At 43.4% G+C, this 19,885-nt stretch overlaps 1 protein-coding gene across 1 annotated transcript in view; it reads left to right on the forward strand.

Moving 5' to 3' along the window:
- Positions 1–17,151, forward strand: part of gli3 (GLI family zinc finger 3) — a 132,852-nt gene extending 115,701 nt beyond the window's left edge. The window contains exons 11-15 of the mRNA XM_084746838.1: positions 7,758–7,907; positions 8,033–8,197; positions 9,401–9,691; positions 11,406–11,799; positions 12,914–17,151. Coding sequence (XP_084602964.1) covers positions 7,758–7,907; positions 8,033–8,197; positions 9,401–9,691; positions 11,406–11,799; positions 12,914–15,285 — 3,372 coding nt within the window. The 3' untranslated portion in view covers positions 15,286–17,151. The remainder of the gene's footprint in view (positions 1–7,757; positions 7,908–8,032; positions 8,198–9,400; positions 9,692–11,405; positions 11,800–12,913) is intronic.
- Positions 17,152–19,885: the final 2,734 nt, after the last annotated feature.

Genomic DNA, 19,885 nt, shown 5'->3' on the forward strand with positions numbered 1-19,885 from the left:
GCAGACTGTTTGCATGTCACTCTTCATCACTTCCTGTGGGCAGTGAAGCTTTCAGACCAGACCCCAGCTGTTCTCCAAGACCAGAGTTTCTTGTAGGGAAACAGGGAGACACAACAGGCTGTTTTTAAGCTGTAACATAAAAAGCTTTCTGGGTGCAGCTCAGAAAACACGCATCAGAACTGCAGTGTCTTTTGGTTTGTCTGCTGCGAGAGTTTCCAGTGTTTCTCTCCTCGAGCTCAGTAGATCCCAGCAACATACTGCAGCTGTACTCCTCTGCACAATGTCTCCTATCAGGCCACATCCCCTGCCTGCCTGCCTGCAAGTCTGTGCAGCAGCAGCCTACAGTAGAGTCTGTGCTGCAGGCATTGACTGATACTGCTGCTGGATTCCTGATTGGATCCAGGGACGGTGGTAATGGGCTCAAAAAGCTGGAGAGCACATCTCGCAGCTGAACGCGGCTAACTGATTTGGCGGGTTAAGCCTCCCAGAGTCAGGATGTGAGCTCTGCGTACAGCACTGGACCGGCCCTCCTCCTCCTGGCTGTTATCAGAACTCTCACACAGCCCGGGAGATGGATGGCTCTCATCGTATGGCGCCAGAGGGTTCACTGTTAAGCTAAATATTAATGACATTATGGTCGTGTCACCCCCACTACGGCTACTTACACTGACGCTATTAGCTCTGCTGCTCTCCCGCGGCCTGTGAACCTTGCGTCCAGCCAGACCGACAGAAGTTGTGGTGAAAATACAACCAATATGATGAACAAGGGACGTCGAAGTGCACACACACATACACACACACACGTGCGCATGAAACACACATCAGCACACATCTGATAGAAAGATCCTCAGCTCTCCACAGCTGTCTATTTGCCGTCTTGACATTGCAATCCTCAGCCGCGGTGGTAACCCCTATCTATAATTGATATCCTCAGCGCGGAATGGGCTGCCTCCCGTGTTTGAAGGGCTCGGCTCAAAGGTTGAGCATCTTGACAACTTCTTGCCCCTGTTTCAGGGGGCAGGATGAGTTAAGGTGGTGGAGGAGAGGAGGGGGAGGAAAAGCTTGCTCACATCCTCCCCCTACTGTAGTCGCACCAGGTGGCCATCTGAGCAAAACAATGCTCCACATCGTGTACTATCCAGCCTAACCTGGTCGCACTTTATATTACAAGACACTATTAAGACGTAACAAGCTGTACTTTGTATTCAATTAGACAAAAACTATACATAATGTGTGCTTTAGTAGACATTAGACCCTTATATATTATTATATTAGGGTCACATTACAACAGAACTGCAAACTAAATTGAACTCACATATCTGCTAATTTATTTCACTTTAGTTTACAGTACAGTTCTGCTGTAAAATGTCCCAAAATACTCTCTGCTGTAGTAAAGAATAAATTATTTCAAATTTTCATCCACACTGATGCAAATTATTGGTTGTGACGTCTTATTAGTATACTGTTGGTTTTATGATGTCGAATTAAGATATAATTACTATCTAATAAAGAACATATTTCTAGTTTTCATCTAGTTTGATAAAAAATAAGCTTGTTGTGTCCTATTAGTGTACTGTGAAATGAAGTGCGACCTCTAACCTCGCCAAGCTGCACTTATTATAAGATTTTAGAAAATCCTTATTAGTTTTCCAATTTTTTTTTCCATCTTGGAATTGTGTTTTGTTTCTTCTTTTTCTGGCAATTGACTTTCTGATATTGCATTTTATTTCTCATTTTACTATGCATGCACACGCAGATATGCAGAGAGATGCCAATAAAAGTCTTCGCCTACAGAATCCCTGCCCTCTAATTCAGCAGAGCGGACGAGAAAATGCTCTTATCTCTCCGCACCCCCACCCCCCTCAGTAATAGGATAAGTACAGTATTTGGACCACAGTGGCTCTCCTCACACACTGGGAGGGGTTTGGGGGTAGGGGGGAGTGGTGGTGGTGGTGGTGGTGGCGGGGTGGGGGGATTTCCATATAGCCAAACAATGGAGCGTCCCTTCCCCCTGTACTTGTCTTCTGAAATGGCTTTGGGGAAAAAAACATGATGAGGAAAAAATAGCAGTTTCTCCTTGGTTGTAACCAATTTAACCACAAGGTTCGAGTTCAATGACGGTCTTTAAACATGCTTTAAAATTTTACTCTTGTGTTGATGGTCTGCATCATGAAATAAACGTTTTTAAAAGTATTAAAACTAACACGTGCTCTGATTCAAATACCCGTTTTTCCTTTGTGGTTGGCCTAATTTAAGAATTAAGCCTTCACACCACCCTCGTCGCTCTCCACCTTGTTCAAAAGCACTCCTGCCGCGCTCTTCATGCATATTTTTACACTCTCCAACGTGCTCTCACCATGACATGCCACGGCGTTCCTTTATCATCTGCGTTTAAGCGCTCTCGGTGCAGCCGATAAGATAAACATCAGATCTATGCAATTTAGCTCACTTATCTGGCCTACCCAGTCAGCAAAAGCGAGGCGGGTGTCAATTTTCGTTTGCTGTATTTATTTCATTTATTACATTTCAACTTCTCCGTACCTCTCCGTCTCCCTCCTCTCCTCTCCGCTCCAGCTCCACATTCTTTTGCTTTCCCCGGTTTTTGGGCACAGACCTCTCCTTCTTCTCTCATTTTCTCTTTCATTTTTTTCTCCCTCCCCTCTTTCCCCCTCGGAGGGAGTACTTTTAAAGATAAGGCCTGGTGGCTTCTTTAATGTCTCTCTTGAAGTGGGCTTTTTTCGCTCAGTTTTGTCGCTGGAGATGCCAAGCCCACACTCCCATAATTCCCTAATATGGCCTCGCTCAACAATCTTTTATTATTTTCTCACGGATCTATTACTGATGCTGCACCGTGGAGAAATCTACAAGGGAGCTGTGCATTTTCAGCATCTGTGTATGATGAAAAAATGTATGTAAGCGATATTGTCCTCTGTGTGGCAAAGCAGTTTTTTAATAAAGAGCCGTAAACATTCGAGTGTGGCATTAGGAGAAGTGATCAGAATTGAATATTTATCTTAGGTTTACTCCTTGACCACTGACAGGAAATTTGTGATCTTGTGTGCAAATAACTGAAGCTGCTGAACCATTCCTGACTTGCAAACCTGAGAATTCATTTTCTGTCTTGACATTGTGGGACGGATTGTTGAGGATGTTTTAGACCGTCTGCAGTTTCGAAATTGCAACAGGCAATATTGTCATTTGATCAGCCCTACTAGCAACCAGAAGGTCATTTTGGAGTACTGCAGTCATGGTTGATTCCTAAAATAATTCTACTATAATAAGTTTAATAAAAACGTACCTGTAAGTTAAGTAAACCACATTACGAAGTATATTCAGTATTTTCATTAATATTTTCAATGCAACCTCATGGAAGAAGAAAGCCACAAACGCCGTCACATTTATTGTGAGCAGGAAGCCAGTTTCAGTATTAAAAATCAGCTAAATGGATTCATAGTTGAAATGTAGCAGTAATACATCTGAAAACAAGAAGCAAGAAGTGAAAAAAGAAAGCAAAAACATAGGCAACAAAATACTGTCAGTATCAGGAAGAATATGTTTTAATGTGATTTACTTCAACAAGCTGACACTAATTATCCAGTATTATATATTTGTATTATACCTCTTTTACAGGCTTTTTGTTTTCTACCAAAAATGTTTTGCTTCTGGTTGTTATTGAAAAACAAAACAAAATTTCCATAATCATAATCTCAAAATATAACGTCAAAAATAAATCTAACCTAATCTAAATAAAAATCTCCTGTTGCTTCTTTTTTAACTGGCTAACTCACTACTGCTGCTCTCTGTAACTTTTCCTGGGAAAAGGTGTAAACAGGCTTGTTTCATCTGATTTCAGTCCGACCCAGTGGCAAGTTTCCTGACCAGCTAAAAACTCCTAGCAGCAGCTTTAACAGTCTCAGGCGGGGGGTCGCGAACACCGACCAGATTTTCTCACTCAGACCACTTTTTTAGACCATATATGCGGGGTGTCTGAAGGGGTTGGTGGTCTGCATGTGTGTGTTCTCACAGCTCATCAGGCCTTCCCCCCACCCTCCACAGTCTACCAGTCTGTTCCAGGTCATCTACATAGGTGGCGCTGTGATGTCCTTGTTCTCAGATGGGGAGCTGGCTCTCCCTGTGTGCAGCCTTGTTGAGGCGGCTGCTGCGCGCCTCCCCGGTGTTAAAGGGAGATAAACGCGGGCGCAGTCTGAAGCCAGCCCCCCTCTCTGGCTGCTGGCGCAGGCTTTTAATTGGTAAAATGCAGATTTTTTTTGATCAGGAGAAGGATTAGGCCCCTTATCTGTCAAGAGTATCTTACTCTAAGATGAAAAGACTGTGCTGAATTACACATGCCAATTCTAGCTCCCTGCCCCCTGTGCGCTCGCTCACTTGCTCTCATCCTCCCTCCTTCCCTCGCTCGCTAAATTTTCCCCCCTTTTTACTTCCTCCCTCCTCCTTCCCTCCCTTCTTCGCCTTTTTCATGCTCTTTTTTCCCCCCTCTCTTTACACAAAGCACTTCAGCAACTGACATCACAAAAGAGCATATGATTTATTAGGCGGTGTTTGATAAAGCTAAACGGTGTTGCGGGTCCCACAGCTTAGTGAAATTGCCTTGTAAACAGGCCCTCTTTTCATGCACGCTTGCATTCTAATGCATGAGGCCCGTGTCCCAGAGAGAGTTTGATAAGGAGACATGGAGATGGATACTGAAGTGGGCAAACACTGCAAAATAGCAAAAGTAATGCGTGTAGAGATGCGTGAGTTTGAGCATTCACACAGAAGGATGGAAAATAATGTTAAATCAGATGCTTTTATTATTTTTTTTAAAGCATAAAAACTTGTTAAAAAGTGTGTGTTTTTTATGTTTATGGATGTTTATGCCATGCACCCATCAGCAGGGGTCTCGACCAAGAAAACTGTGTCTGCACCTGTGTGTGTATGTGTGTGTGTGGACCTCTCATACGTCACAGACGGCTTCAGTGTCCCCTGCGTCCGTGTCCCTGGTGCTCCCTGTCGTGCGTCTCCCTCCTAAATCCATCTTGGTGGCGTTTTTACAGTTGTTGGCCGATAAGCTGGCAGGGGGAAGATGAATAACCTGCCGTGCCGCTGCTATCAGCACCTGTTTGTCGATTTAGCCGGCCAACGGGGCCTGTCTGCTCAGCATGGAGATTATTGATTCAATAAGAATTGCCATTAGATCATGCCATTAGGTTTCTCGGCGGCCCCTCTCCCCGTGCTGTCTGTCCCCCTCTCTGTCAGCTCAGAGCCTCATGCATCACGCCCGTCAACGACCTCCTTCATTTGTACAAACAGGGTGCGAGTGTGTATCCATCTGTGTGTGCGAGTTGCGTGCATGCACTCGTGTTGTGCCAGCCACCCGCGTGATCCAGCACCATGGCGCTCTCCCATCGCTCTCAGCCAGGGGATATTGAATGCTGCTCGCCACAGACCGATGGCTTGCCACAGGGATTCCCTCACAGAGAGGGAGAAAAAGAGAAGACGAGTCAGGTTTTCTGAGGCTCTGACCGCGGTGGCGAGGAGATCAATCTTGGGGAAACTTCACTAACGTCTGTGGTCATCCAGTCCCCAATCATTTTCCGCGGAATTAGTCTTGTTTTGTCACTTTGAAATTAAAAAATGTCAAGTGAGAATAATGGAGGTCCTTTGCGGATATATTAGTGTCAATTTTACTCTTTGCCTTTGCTGTCGCACCCTGGTGTTACTGCGCTGACTCATTTGTCGATACTCCTCCTGTAGAACACTCTTAGAAAAAAAAGGTGCTAACCAGAACCATAAAGGGTTCTCCAGACTTCCACAGAGTTCTACATAGAGCCTAACATAATGGATCATAATTAGAACAATCTATGAAAGGTTTCACCCAAAAATCCCTATGAGAGGTTCTATAGATAACCTTTCTATGTTGTAATGGTACCACCCAAAACCCTCTGTAGGGGTTCTATCTAAAACCTTTCTGCCTTCTAAGGCTGCTAACATCCAGGGGGTTCTACAGAGAACCTTTTCATCTACAGAGGGTTTTATGTAGAACACACTAGGGGGGTTCAGCTGAGAATTTTTTTAAAGGATTTTTTTTTTGTATTTTTTTTTAACCTTTTTATATTCCTAGGGTTCTACCTAGAATCCAATCTGGGGGTTCTTTTTTATCCCAAAGATTTTTTATCTAGACACATTCAAAGGGTGATTATCTAGAACACAATCACAAGATTCTACCAAGAACCTTTTTTTAATCCCAAGAGTTTTTTTTTTTATCTAGAACCTACCCAAGGTGTTCTACCAAGATCCTTTTTATATCCCAAGAATTTCATCTAGAACCCTACCGAGAACTCTTTTTTAGTATGGTACAAAGAACCCATGATGGAAGAGGTCTTCAAGGATTTCAACAGTACTTGAAGAACTCTCTCTTCCACAAAGAGTTCTTAATACTGCCCTCAGCCTTACAAAGAACCCTTGATGAACCCCGTCTTTCAAGAAAGTGTTCTTCAGAAGCAAGTGGTTCTGGGTCAGGAAGAGCCCTTTTGGAACCCTTATTTCTAAGAGTGTAGTGACTGCAGTGGTTGTGTAGTTAGAAGAGACTCGAGGTCAAAAAGTCTTGAAGACAGATTAAAAATAGGCTGGTTTCTGGTGGATGTCATGGTCATGATTATAAGCGGGGTCATGATCTGGCCAGTGGGCAGGGCACTGGGAAGGTACAAAGATGCCATTGTCAGAGCGGTGTCATGCCTTGAGGGGAACTGACCCTGTATACTTTATTTGCTTTGGTCAGGCATGTTTTATAGCTCAACAATCTTGTGAGTAAATGCTCAAAGAAAGCACGTTTTCCCCAGACATTTAAGAGCATTCAAAGTCAAGTCTCTATTTATCTCTTTTCCTTCTCCTCTGTTGCCGTCCGTCCCTGTTCATTCAGCCTCAAGGTAAAAAGACTCTTCTCTGCTGCTGAGGAATGTAATAATACCGGTTCTTTTTGGTCAGGATATTGTGTCTGTCTCCCTGGGTTTAAATTGCTCCCGGAAAGGCACTTCAGAGGCCACCACAGTGTTGTCTCTGAAAGAGAGCCAGATGTTGACTTCGTCCCCAGAGGGTCTGCATGACTTTTTTTTCCCTGCTCACCTCCTTCATTCCTCTGTAACATCCACCACTTACCCGGTTTTTACAAGGCAGTTAGTGAGCAAAGAAGAAGAAAGACGGAGAGAGAAGGGGATGGGGCGAGAGAAAGGTGGTGCTCACAGATATAATGCTTGGCTGGAGTTGTAAAGCCCTCGCATTTCAGATGCCTCGACTGAACTTTTGATTTCTCGCCCTATCTCCTCACCTCCCTCCCGCCTCCCCTCCTTCCTAAGCCTCAGAATTGGAAGTTGCCACGGCAGCACAACTGTCAGCACATGTCATGGAGGGGCGAGGGCCCAATGTGATGCGAAGTGACAGGGTTTTATTTGAAAATCCTGTTCAGATCGGACACTGAGACTCACAAGGCTGCCTTTTTTTTCCCTGCCTGTGTTTGTGCAGATTTCAACAGAGTGAGGCAGAGAAAGAAAAAGAAAGGAAAGAGTTAAGAGAAATGAAATGGAAGAAATTAAATTTAGAAAATACCACATAAAAATAAATGGAAAGCAGCAAAAGGGATGTCATATTTGCCTCTTATGCTGCAGAGAAAAGATAGAGGCAAAATGCTTTACTCTCATGTACAGTTACAGGACGAACTTATAAAAATGCTTCGATTAAAGTTCTTTCATCTTCTTTCTTAGCACATCAACAATGACCACATCCATGGGGAGAAGAAGGAGTTTGTGTGCCGGTGGGAGGAATGCTCTCGAGAGCAGAAGCCCTTCAAGGCACAGTACATGCTGGTGGTCCACATGCGCAGGCATACTGGGGAAAAGCCCCACAAATGCACAGTAAGTATACCACTGTATCCTCGTTTGACTTCATTTATTTGCAGGTGAAATGCTGTTTTGCATGTGACCATGAAATACAAGATCCAGGCTGATGTCCTCTTCTTCTTCTCTCACTTTTTTTGCAGTTTGAGGGCTGTGCCAAGGCCTACTCCCGTCTGGAAAACCTGAAGACTCACTTACGTTCCCACACTGGAGAGAAACCTTATGTGTGTGAACACGAAGGCTGCAACAAGGCCTTTTCCAACGCCTCTGATCGGGCGAAACATCAGAATCGCACACACTCAAATGAGGTACTGACGAACATAATTTCAGACTAGAGATTTCAGTTTCGGTTAATTTCGCTTTCACCCAGTTCATTTTTAAGGAAAAACACTAAATGAAATAGAAGAGACACCTGTTGTCCCCATGTCTACCAGACTAGTCAGCTTCTCAACGAGGTTGTCTGACAACTTCTGTTGGATGGAGAGGCCAAACTACAACATGTTTGTAGTGTCCACAGCTGTCTATGTTCTTGTCTGTTTAAGAGTATATTCAGGCCTTGATAGAGATGGCGGATAATGAGGCTCTTGGTGTGAAGCTGGACTCACAACTCAGTCTGTAAAGAGAGATTTAGGACAATCTCCCAGCTTTCATTGCTAAAAGTGGGTGAAAACAATTATAACCTTTAAAAAAAATGCACTGCAGAACCAGTGATGACATGCAGAAGTTGTGTGCTCACCATTGAGGAGAATGTTGGGCAAAGTGTCGTGTTCAGTAAGGCGTGTCCTTGAAAAAAATGTAAGGGGCGTCGGCTTGTTAGCAGCTGTTCTTGCCGCCATTCAAAAAAAGATTTTGCATTTAGAAATCCCCAGACGATTGGCAGTGGTGGGCAGAACTCTGATCGTCTGGTATTGTGAGACAAGCGAGGAGCACCCTGGACTGCATTTCCCAGTTAGCATTGTTGAAGTGACGGGTAGTTGTGATGTAGCGTTTGCTCACGAGAGATGTCCAGCAATTGTTGGTCAGCGCTAGCTTGGCTAACTTGACTTTTAGCTCATCTTTCTTCATCTTTAAGTGTTTTTCAATGCTTTTAGTCACACTCTGTTTTGCAGTCTCTATGGCATAGTATACTTAGGCTTGAGGAACTGAACTTGCGTTAGCTCTTGCCCTCTACCTCAGTGATTGGAAGCATAACATTAGCATGAATGTGGAGAAATGCTTTGGCTGCAATCTCTGGCATCTTCACACATGGCAGCTTAATGTGGCACAGCACAGTGATAGTGCTACTACTAAACTGAAGAGCTGTATCATTGCTTTCTGGAGGAAATGTTCCCACACCAAACTACATTTTTTACCTCAGACTGCTAGCTAGCCAAGCCATTGTGGAGTGTTTGAATGCAAACTGACCCTTCCTAAACCCACTCAAAAAATATTCTTGTGACTAACGCTTAACTGTTGACATCCCTATTTCAGATAGTTACACTCACAGCTCATCTTTCTCCCTTCCTTTTTAGAAACCGTATGTGTGTAAAATCCCAGGCTGCACCAAACGCTACACAGACCCCAGCTCCTTACGTAAGCACGTGAAGACAGTGCACGGGCCGGAGGCACATGTCACCAAGAAACAGCGCGGAGATTACCCGCGCCCTCCGCCACAACCGCGGGAGCCTGGGGGCAATGGCCAGGGCCGGTCACCGGGGCAACTGCCCCTGGGTGGGTACACGGACCAAAGGGAGTACAACCATGCTACCTCAAAACAGGATGAATGTCTGCAGGTCAAGTCCATCAAGACAGAGAAGCCCATGGTGAGACTTAATTTAAGGGTTTTTTTTATCAATCACACCTTTAACTTTATTTTTATTCTTTTCTAATACATTTGATACTAATTCCTTTACTTTAACATAATTTAAACATCTAGTATTTAGATTTTTGAGTGATCTAACATTTAATTGGGGGCATGCACATTTAACACTGAAGTCTTCTAATGAGCAAACCTTTTCTTCTATCCAATGCTTCGGCATTTCTCTCCTTCCCTTTCTAAGGACAGTGGGTAATCAGGTGAGATGGGTGTCCCTTCATATTGCATTTGTAAAATATTCTCTCCCAGACTCACCTTTCCCTTTCTTGCTCATCGTTTTACTGTCTGTAAAACATTTTCTCATCCCGTCACAACTGCTTGGCTCGACTTTCACCCAAAATACACCAGATTTGTTCTCATTGTAGGTTCTCTCATGCCTCACATTCATAAAAAGATTGTTCTCCTCATTTCATCGTACAACATGTTGAAGAGTAGCAGTGATATTCACCAAAGGCATTTTTTCTGAGCGATGCCCATGCCTTTGGTCAGAACTGCGAGGGCATTGAAAGTACGCCTGATACTGCCCAGGGCTCCATTGTGCAGCCAAATTCATTCACACAGTAAACAACAGGATGAATACCCTCTAAACACTGTTGACACTTGATGCCAAAAAAAGTAATTCCAATTTTCCTCAGTGCTACATAGTTCCTAAAATTCAGTAAACAACCTAATTAGGCACTAGCTATTCTCATGAGAGGCCTTTATCCTATTTGCCTATCCTCTGAAAACAACCCAAAACATGAGTTTTCTTTTAAAACTTTTTTTGTGGGGGTGTCCCAATTGGATCACAGGGGGAGGCATTACTCATGCCCCAATAATGTGCAAAACATCATCTTCCAAACAACTTTTTTTTCTAAAAGAATAAATGAGGACGTTGGTTCTCTTGTTTGAAGAACCAGCTCAAACTGCAATGATTATGCAAGATGATTATATGAACACATCATCATTTATGAATAACTGACCCTTACTAAATCCCATCCCTTTTTGATCTGTGCTCCAATAACAGTTAAGCAGTCTCGCTACCGGATGGAAGGTCATGTCGAGAAGAGAACCCCAGACCGGCGGGAATGATCATTTTTACCAAACCACGATCTTTCCCAAACTCTAACCAAGTGTTCCCAAACCCTAGTCAGATTTTAGCCATAGTATACAACATAATTAATTTGTGACAACCCATAGAACCCTGGTCATCTTTCTCCTTCCTGTTTCCTGTGCTTCGATATACTATGTGCGAGGCTCATTTATGTTGAAAAGCAAACAAACAAACAGTAGCTAACTAACTAGCTGATAATTGATGCAACTGATGTATAATGGCTAGTTTTGATTTATATATTTATACTAACTTGCTAGTTAATCTACACCAATCATTAGCTATCATTAGTTTTCCTTTTAACATAGACAGGTTTAGCACATAGCATATCTCAGTACAGGAAACAGAATAGGAGAAAGTTGACTGAGGTTCTAAAAGGGGCGGGACTTATGAAGGGTCAGTTATCACTGTCTAATGTATGAATGCATCCTTCAAACATTGTATCATTGTTTGTGACATATGACACTGTGTACGTTCCCTTCTGTTCCCTGAAGTAAACTTGACAATCATCCGCTTATCTTTCCTCCCTTCTCTCAATCCTTTCTCCTTCCCTGGTCTGTGTACCTGTCAGACGTCTCAGCCAAGCCCTGGCGGTCAGTCTACATGCAGCAGTGACCAGTCCCCCGTCAGCACCTATCCCAGCAGTGGAGTCCAGCTTGCTGTGAGCGCCGGACGCTCGCCAGGGGAGGGGCTGGAGGAGAACGAGGAGAAAGAGGAAAACGAAGAGGAGGCGGACGAGGAGTGTGAGGGCGAGCCGGCCCCCATCATGGACTCCACAGTCTCCACGGCGACCACGGCCATGCTGACCCTGCAGGCGAGGCGAAGTGTTGGCCGCCCCCTGCGCTGGATGGAGCACATCAAGATGGAGAGGCTGAAGCAGGTGAATGGAGCGCTGCCCAGGCTGGGGCCCCTGTCCCCTACACCGCCCCCAAAAGCTTCCACACTACCCAACATCCTGGGGAAGGGTAAGATCAACTTTTTAAACTTTTTAAAGGTGTATTTTGTTTGAAAATTTGAAGTCTAAGTTGGTATGAGAACCTTTTTCTAACCCCGTCTCAACCACAAGCAAGTCAGATTTCACTCGCACGTCTCATGCAACGGAAACACGCTCATTTTATGTGCAGCTGTCTGCTCCAGCTTTGTGCGTCATGCGTCAGAGCTGGGTCACACTGACATAAATACAAACTTAAATAGGGAGGATGATGCCTGATAAAAAGGCACTGAATAAGCATATTTATCTACATTTTGCAACCCAGGCAGAGCAGAGTGTACTCCTGAGCCAGAGAGCAGCTCACTCTGCTCCGGTTTGTAATCCCACAGACTTTCCCTCAATTTTACCCAGCTTCCTCTGCTTTAACCTTCACTGTACATTTACTGCCACAAGAAAAAATCCTTGCTCAACCACACTCACTGCACGCACGCACACTGCCATGCTTTTACCACATTCATATGCATTGTGTTGACGGAAAAATAGATCAGGAATATTCACACACATCAAAGGAAAACTGCACACTACACAGAAAATTCAGTGTAGCATGAACACTGTTGTCAAGCGAGCAAGGTGCTGACATCTTGTTTGTGGTCTAGATATTTGGTAAATGCTCTTGTTTTATAAAGTGTTCTTGGAAAAGAGTCTCCAAAGTATCCTTATTTTGACAGGCATTTGAGCACATGTAGACATTTTACAGTTAAAAAGCACCTGTACACAGAATTTCACAAATTTGTACACAAATATGTGTACAAATCATCCTGTGAGAAGTAAATTATCCTGAATTCCATCTTGCCCATTTTGGCTGAAGCATTCAGGCAAAACAAATGCTTAAAATTTACTGTTCCGCTGGAAATGGTATCAAACCATATCAAGCCATTCATCATATCTGAGAAAATACCATGTAACAATGTTTCATGGCCAAATGCTGCTTGGCAGCATCTGTTTGAGGGATCTCTCCACATTTACGCTTCACTTATTTGGCTGTTTCTCACTCATCCTCCTGTAATATCCCTTTAATCACATCCTTGTTCTCTTTATCGGTGTCCAAACTTTCTTCATCCCTTTTTCTCTGTTTGTGTTCTCCTCAGGATCCTGTCTGGGCAGGCAGTGGGGGGTGTCTGCTCCTCAGCCACCTGCTCATGCTGAGCTGGGCAGCACAGAGCTAACAGTGCTTAATTTGCTCCGAGACCGACGTGACAGCAGCGGTAGCGCTACTAGTTCAGCCTACCTGAGCAGCAGTCGGCGCTCCTCAGGCATCTCACCCTGCTTCTCCAGTCGACGCTCCAGCCAGGCTTCCCAGAGTGAGGGTATAATGGCAGCCGCCCACCACCGCCGCCTCCACAACCTTAGCTCCACCGACTCGTATGACCCCATCTCCACTGATGCCTCCCGCCGGTCCAGCGAGGCAAGCCAGTATGGAGGTGGGGCAGGAGGAGGGGGTGGAGGGATGCTCTCAGGTGGGGGCTGTGGAGGCATGGGAGGAGTTGGTATAGGAGGAGGAGGGGGGTCAAGAGGGATGCTCAATTTAACCCCAGCACAACACTACCACCTGAAAGCCAAGTACGCAGCAGCAACTGGCGGCCCACCTCCCACGCCTCTACCCAACATGGAGCGCATGAGCTTGAAGACTCGCATGGCCATGATGGATGAGGGTGGTAGCAACCACTCTTTGCCACCTCTGGTCAGGCCACATCGCTGCAGTGATGGCACCAACGGGTATACCAATGGGTATGTGGGACATGCAGGTTACAGGAGGAGGGTCCTCTATCCGGGCGAGGGACCGCTGAACGGAAACCGGAGGGCCAGTGACCCAGTGCGAACGCAGGCTCCTGATATGTGCAGTCTGCCCCCAGTGCAACGCTTCAACAGCCTTAACAACCTCCACCCTCTTCCACCTCTGTCTCATCATTCCACACCTGAAAGTCGCAACTTTAGCCTACAGAACTACACACGCTCAGAGGGCAACCTGCAGAGAGGCCTGCAGCACTCGCCGTGCACCCCTAGCATTGCAGAGCATGCGGCCTTAGAAGCCCTGGCCATGGAGGATGATGGGGAGGCTGGCCTGTTACTTGGGGATGAGGATATGCTACCAGACGACCTGGTACAGTATCTCCACTCCCAGGTTCAAGTGGATGGTGGCTCCTACATGCACAATGAGGACCAAATAGCTTCTAGCCAAAGGGACACCTCCCATCCATCTATGGAGGAGATAGAGCAGATCCAGACTTCAGGGTTGAATATGGTCTTCCCTGCGTCCCACAGTCTCCAGCACCACCAGATAGTAGAGCGGAAGAGCCCTAGTAAGCTTCCCATCCAGTGGAATGAAGTGAGCTCCGGGAGCGCCGACAGATCTCCTCAGAGGGAACAAAACCACCAGACACAGTGTGGAAGGTGGTCGGGCTCAGAACATGGACCCGTATCTGCACCTTTTGGCAGGTTTGGAAACATGGTGGTTCAGCAGCAAGTACCGCTTGATTACCAGAACAGTTGTGCCCAGGCTAATCAGTCTCAAAGTGCTTGCTGTGTCAACCCTGTGGTGAAGTTGGAGGCATTGCCGAACTCCTGCATGGAGATGAGAAGTCACAACTCAACGAACACCTTCGGAAGGCCAAACTTCTCGCAGATCGTCGATGGACCTCTTCCGCAGAGCTTGAAACAACAGGCCTCCATCGGGCCTCAAAAACAGAGCCACTTCCAGCAGAACCACAACAGTAGCACCTCTTGCCAAGCTGGGAACAACCTTGTCCTCAGCAGGATCTCTATGGACAGCCTGCCCGGCCTCTCCCAGGGAACTGCTCTTCATCACAATCGGCAGGTCCACGCCCCTCGCCCACCAATCAACGGCTACAGGAATTTGGTCAGGACCCAGCAGTACCTCAATTCCGAGAACTCCGGTGAAATCCAGGCTAGTCTCAACCAGCAGAGAAGTGGGGACCACTGTTCCCTTGCGCATCAGGTATCTGGGCTGAAACTGGAGGCCCCAGACCATGGATACTTAGAGCAGGGCTTTGATGACTGCCTCTCTTACGAACCAGCAGATCACAAGGCCTCCTCGTTCCCTGTCCTGGAGGACCAGTGCTTACTGGACTCCATGACTGAGTCTGTGGGACAAGGTGGTGGTGGTGGCAGCGGGAACTCGGTTGCCCTTCTCTCCCCTGGTGCAGATCAGGTGACCAGCACAGTGGACGGCAATGTGCCTGTTGTATTAGACGAGGGCGCAAGTCTGGACTTTGGTGTCATGCTGGAGGACGGCTTCGACCAGGGTAGCCTGGTCTCGGGGGTGTTGAGTCCCTCCATCTTCCAGGGTCTGTCCAGGACTTCATCACGCCTGACCACCCCTCGAGCATCCGCGGCCTTCCACAGCGTGGCCCCTGGCCTGAACAACATGGCGATCGGAGACATGAGCTCTCTCCTCACCACACTCGCTGAGGAGAGCAAGTTCCTGGCCATCATGCAGTAGCTGCTCTCTCTCTCAGCTTTCTCCTCCCTTAGGAAAAATGGAAACAAGGAAGAAGAGAAAAAACTCTGGTGTATGTGAAGATTAAGACCAAAGTGGCAATTATGAGAACTTTATTGTGTACTTAAAAATGTTGTGGAACAGGCAGTTGCCAATTTATTTTGTAAAAAAAAAAATGTCATCCCACGCAGGAATGGGATGTGTCAAAATTATGTACAGATAAATAGTTATATTCCTTTTCTGGAATGTAGGCTATTTTTGGAAGCTCTTCTCTTTGTATTACTATGTGATGGTGAGCAAAAGCTCACGTCTTAAAAACAGTATTCTGTGTATTGTCACTGTTTTTGCTGTACACACTGATGGTAAAAATGCATGTATTCAAGGTTAAACATTAACACTGTCTATACAAGTACATAGACTAGCCCATGTGCCAAGTATCTACCGTTCTGATCGCACAGGTACCAAGCCGCTAAATCCATTCTTATTACAGCAGGTCAGACACGGGTCATGAATTGAAAAGGCCCCGACGATAACTTTATATATCATAGGTTTTAATAAGTGGTGTATTTACATTTGTTGTCATTTTGTTTGTGTTACTTTTGTGAATCTGTAAATGTTTCAGTGCTTCTACCAAGTTTTACCAAGTGGTGTTTTTGTCAAGAGTAACTGCGGTATGGTATCGAGTCCCCAAAAAAAAAAAAAAAAAAAGGACACATCCAAGTCTTCAAGGCACCGTAGATAGTCGTCTACTTGATATCTAAATGGCTCGATTTAGTTAGTCTGCTAAGGTACTCACAAGTGTATATAACAGTGTTTTTATATTCTGTTTGTGATAATCTTGATTATTGACGTCGGATTGCACGGTTGCTCGGAGCTGATATGAACGTGGACATTTTCTCCCTTGATGATCAAAGGTCCCATTTGGTGCTTTACGTATGCTTACATAAATAGATATGAGTATGTCATGTTTTTGAATCTGTCTTAATGACCAGCAGTGGTCCACAGCACATGGACTTCCCTCTCATGATGATAAATGCTGTAAAGTGACGTGTTTTTGTTTCATAGGAAATCATCTGTATTGTTTTCTCCAAAGCTCTTAAATTCAGAATGTGTACTGCCATCGAGTATTGCAGTGACTTTGTCAACAGTGTTAGTATTGCCTTGCAGTCTTAAGCGACTGAACACAGAATATTGAGTAGTTTACCTTTTATTCAGCGTCAAAGCAATGAGGTACAAAACTGTTTTGTTGTTCTTTGGTACTTTTGTCATTTTTGTAGCTGTGCATTGATGGTGTTTTTGTTTTTGTTTTTTTGTTTGTTTTTTTTCAAAAAAGTAGAAATCATTTCCTTTGAAGGAGGGAAATTACATTGAGGTATGTGCCTTATAAGTATCTGCCTGTCGGTAAAGAGAAAGATCACTGCCAATCTTCCATTGTGAATTATGAAAAAATTAAAGATAAACATTTAAAGTGTCTTGTGAGACCTGAAAAAAGATAAAATGACAGAACATTTATATAAGAAAAAGTCTGAATATCAGAAAAGTTAAGATTTGCGAAATGCATTCTACTTTTCTTTGATTTTGATTTTTGTTTTTTTTAAGTTTTCACATTTATTGTGCTCTTTTATATATAATGTGTAAATACAATACTCTTTCTGTAGGTTTAGCGGAGGAAATGGGGGGAGTATCCTGGGGCCAATAAAGAATTGACTTTGAAAGCAGGGATTCCCAGGCCCTGGGTAGAGGCCAGACAGATCTGGCTCGGAGCGGAGCTTCAAGGGCCCAGCACTGCCCCTCCGCCAGAAGAGCCACTTTGCTCTTTTATAACTGACTACAAATGTTTGTATGGTTTTAATAAAAATGGAAATTATATTTTAAGTCTCTTCTCTTCTTTTATATGCTGGGCTCGATAATATATTAAATGTATTGTTTGAATTATGTGTTTGTTTCTATGGAGACAACAACCCAGGATAGTACTTCTGTACATTTATGCACACACTCCGTATATAACTATAAATCAAACCACAGCCAAAGAAACCATGCTATGCAACTTGTTAAACTCAAAGGTGCCTATAAATACAATTTTGACATACATCATTTCCATTATACTCTGCTTCATGCTTTTAGTCCACTACATTTCAGAAGTAAATTTACTTGTTGCTCCACTATATTTATTTTACACTTATAGTTACCAGGTTTTTTTTTTTTTTTTGCATAAAAAACATACTTATACAGTTTCTGCAGGTTTCAACAAGTTCATTTCAAGACCATTATGAATGCTAAATAAGACCTGTTTCACTCAGTACAAAATTAACCAGTGATGCTTTAGCTAAGTAGAGAATTAACTTGCTGTACCAACATAAATGCTAGCAGTTAATAAAGCTAATAATATTTCACATCTGCAAAAATGTTAATCTCTCCTCAGTGCAGAATCAACAAGTAACGCTAACGTAAGTAAGTTGTAAAACAAGCAGAGTTAACATACTGTATGAACTGGCAAACATAAATGCTAGCAGCTAGTAATGCTAATAATTAGCACAGCACATAGTATATGTTTATACTGGGTTTCTGCAGGTTTCAGCATGTTATATGTTAAACATTTTCAAGACCATAAATGCAATTGAAGACGTCTTTCACAGTAAGAAAATTGCTTATGAATTGACTTACAATCATGCTAGCAGCTAATAAAGCTAATATTTTTTTCAAAACTACAAAAATGTTTGTGTAAAATGTTTATCTGTACTCAGACCAGAATTAACCAGTGAAGTGAATAAAGTAAGAGCTATTAAGAGTTAAGCCTTATTGATTTTAAAGGGTCTAAGAAAACGAAAAGTCTTAACCTCCACAGGGACGAATTAAAACACCTTTTAGGTTCTTTCTGAGACTGTGTCTGATGTCTAGTTTAGTTTAGTCCACATGAAGCTTCTCACCTTCAAATAAATCAGGTTTAGTTAAAGTATTACTTAAAACCTGACCGTTTTAAAAGATTTAAAACAAACATTTGACTTGAAAAATGTATCCAGTAGGCCTACATGTCAGCATTTCATTGCATTTCTGTAACAAAATGCAATGAAATATTTAAGATCTAAACTTAGGGGATAAGGGTGTGCTGAAGATTTGAACACAAACTACGTTCACTGAGCCTTTCGATCTCTTCTGCTACGTGATCAAAACAAGTAGAGCTTATAGAACAGTGGCCAAGTGTCAGAGAGAAAACACTGAATTTGTCAAAAAAAAAAGGGAGCAGCCTAATAAGTACATATGATAGTTAAAAATAAAAAAAATACTTAATACAGACAGAGATTGTATAAAATGTTCCTAAAACTCCCATGAAAAAAAAAATCTTATCTCTGCTCCAAGACACACAAGAAATATTCTGCTCACAATTCGTCCAAGTCACTCATTTTGCACAAACGTCCTGCAAGTTATTATGTTCACTATTCAGGTTAACTGTACAGTTGATCAGTTCTTCTGTACTGTTATTGTTATACATTAAATATAAATGAAATATCAATAAAATATGTCATTTAGTCAGGCTGAAGGACAAAAGTTGGGAACCACTGTTTTACAAAACACTGAAAGGAGCCATTCAGCTTAATGAGTCCTTTTAATTTTGATACTTTAGTGTTTTTAGACTACAGTATTTCTACTTAAACAATCTTGCAGTGCAATGATTAATCTAATAATTGATTAGCTGTCAATTATTAAAAAAAAATCAACAGATTAATTGAAAATAATCACTGTTTTATCTGAAGGGTCCCAAACCCAAATATATATTAGTTTATTGTCACATAAGACAAAGAAGTGCCGCAATCGTTATATTTTAAAGCCGGAACTAGGAAAATCACTGAGTTATTTTATTTTCATTCTAACATGTTAAATAGCTATGTTTGGTGTATTTTAGTCTTAATGATTATGGAATCATTTAGCCTGATGTTACTTCAGATTTTTGTTTGGCAATAAGCTCCTCTCATTAAAAATAAAATAGTAGTGAAGTTTCAGGATCAGCACCATCATTCACGGAGAATATCCAGTGCTTTTGATGCCCTCTTCTGATCATCTTATGAAATTACATGTACATTTTAAGGTGTGAATTTTATCCTCATAAATTTGATAGCCAGGATATAAATGACTTGTTTGGTTACATATTGACATTAAAAGCAGTCAAGCCGTCGTCCGTCTGTGTTGAGATTAAAGCCAGTAGGTGTTAGTATCCCGGCTCATTCACACGGACATCTTTACCCGTCGTCATTCCACTGTAGTCTGCATGTATTTACAGACCCTTTAAAGGCCGACGGCCCATCAGCTCATCATCAGAAGCCCTTTTAGTGTGAGCACAGAGAACCCTTGCATCACTCCCTAATTTTCCAGACAGCGAAAAATGGGAATCTATTCTAAGCGAGGTTCCCATTATGCTTTTTAGAAGCTCAACACAAGTGCAATCATGCGACGGAAATGAAGGGCACAGTTAGACTTTCCGCTGCAGAGAGGAGCATGAGAGCTGGAAATTGTTCCAACTAGGTGGAGGATTTTTTTTTTTTTTTTTTTACTTTTGATGCTTCGGAGGCTGCAGAAATATCCCCTTTTACTCTCTGGCCATCTTCAG

The sequence above is a fragment of the Lutjanus erythropterus genome, chromosome 21 (genome assembly GCF_056507025.1).
Source record: "Lutjanus erythropterus isolate fLutEry1 chromosome 21, fLutEry1.hap2, whole genome shotgun sequence".
NCBI classification, from domain to species: domain Eukaryota; kingdom Metazoa; phylum Chordata; class Actinopteri; order Lutjaniformes; family Lutjanidae; genus Lutjanus; species Lutjanus erythropterus.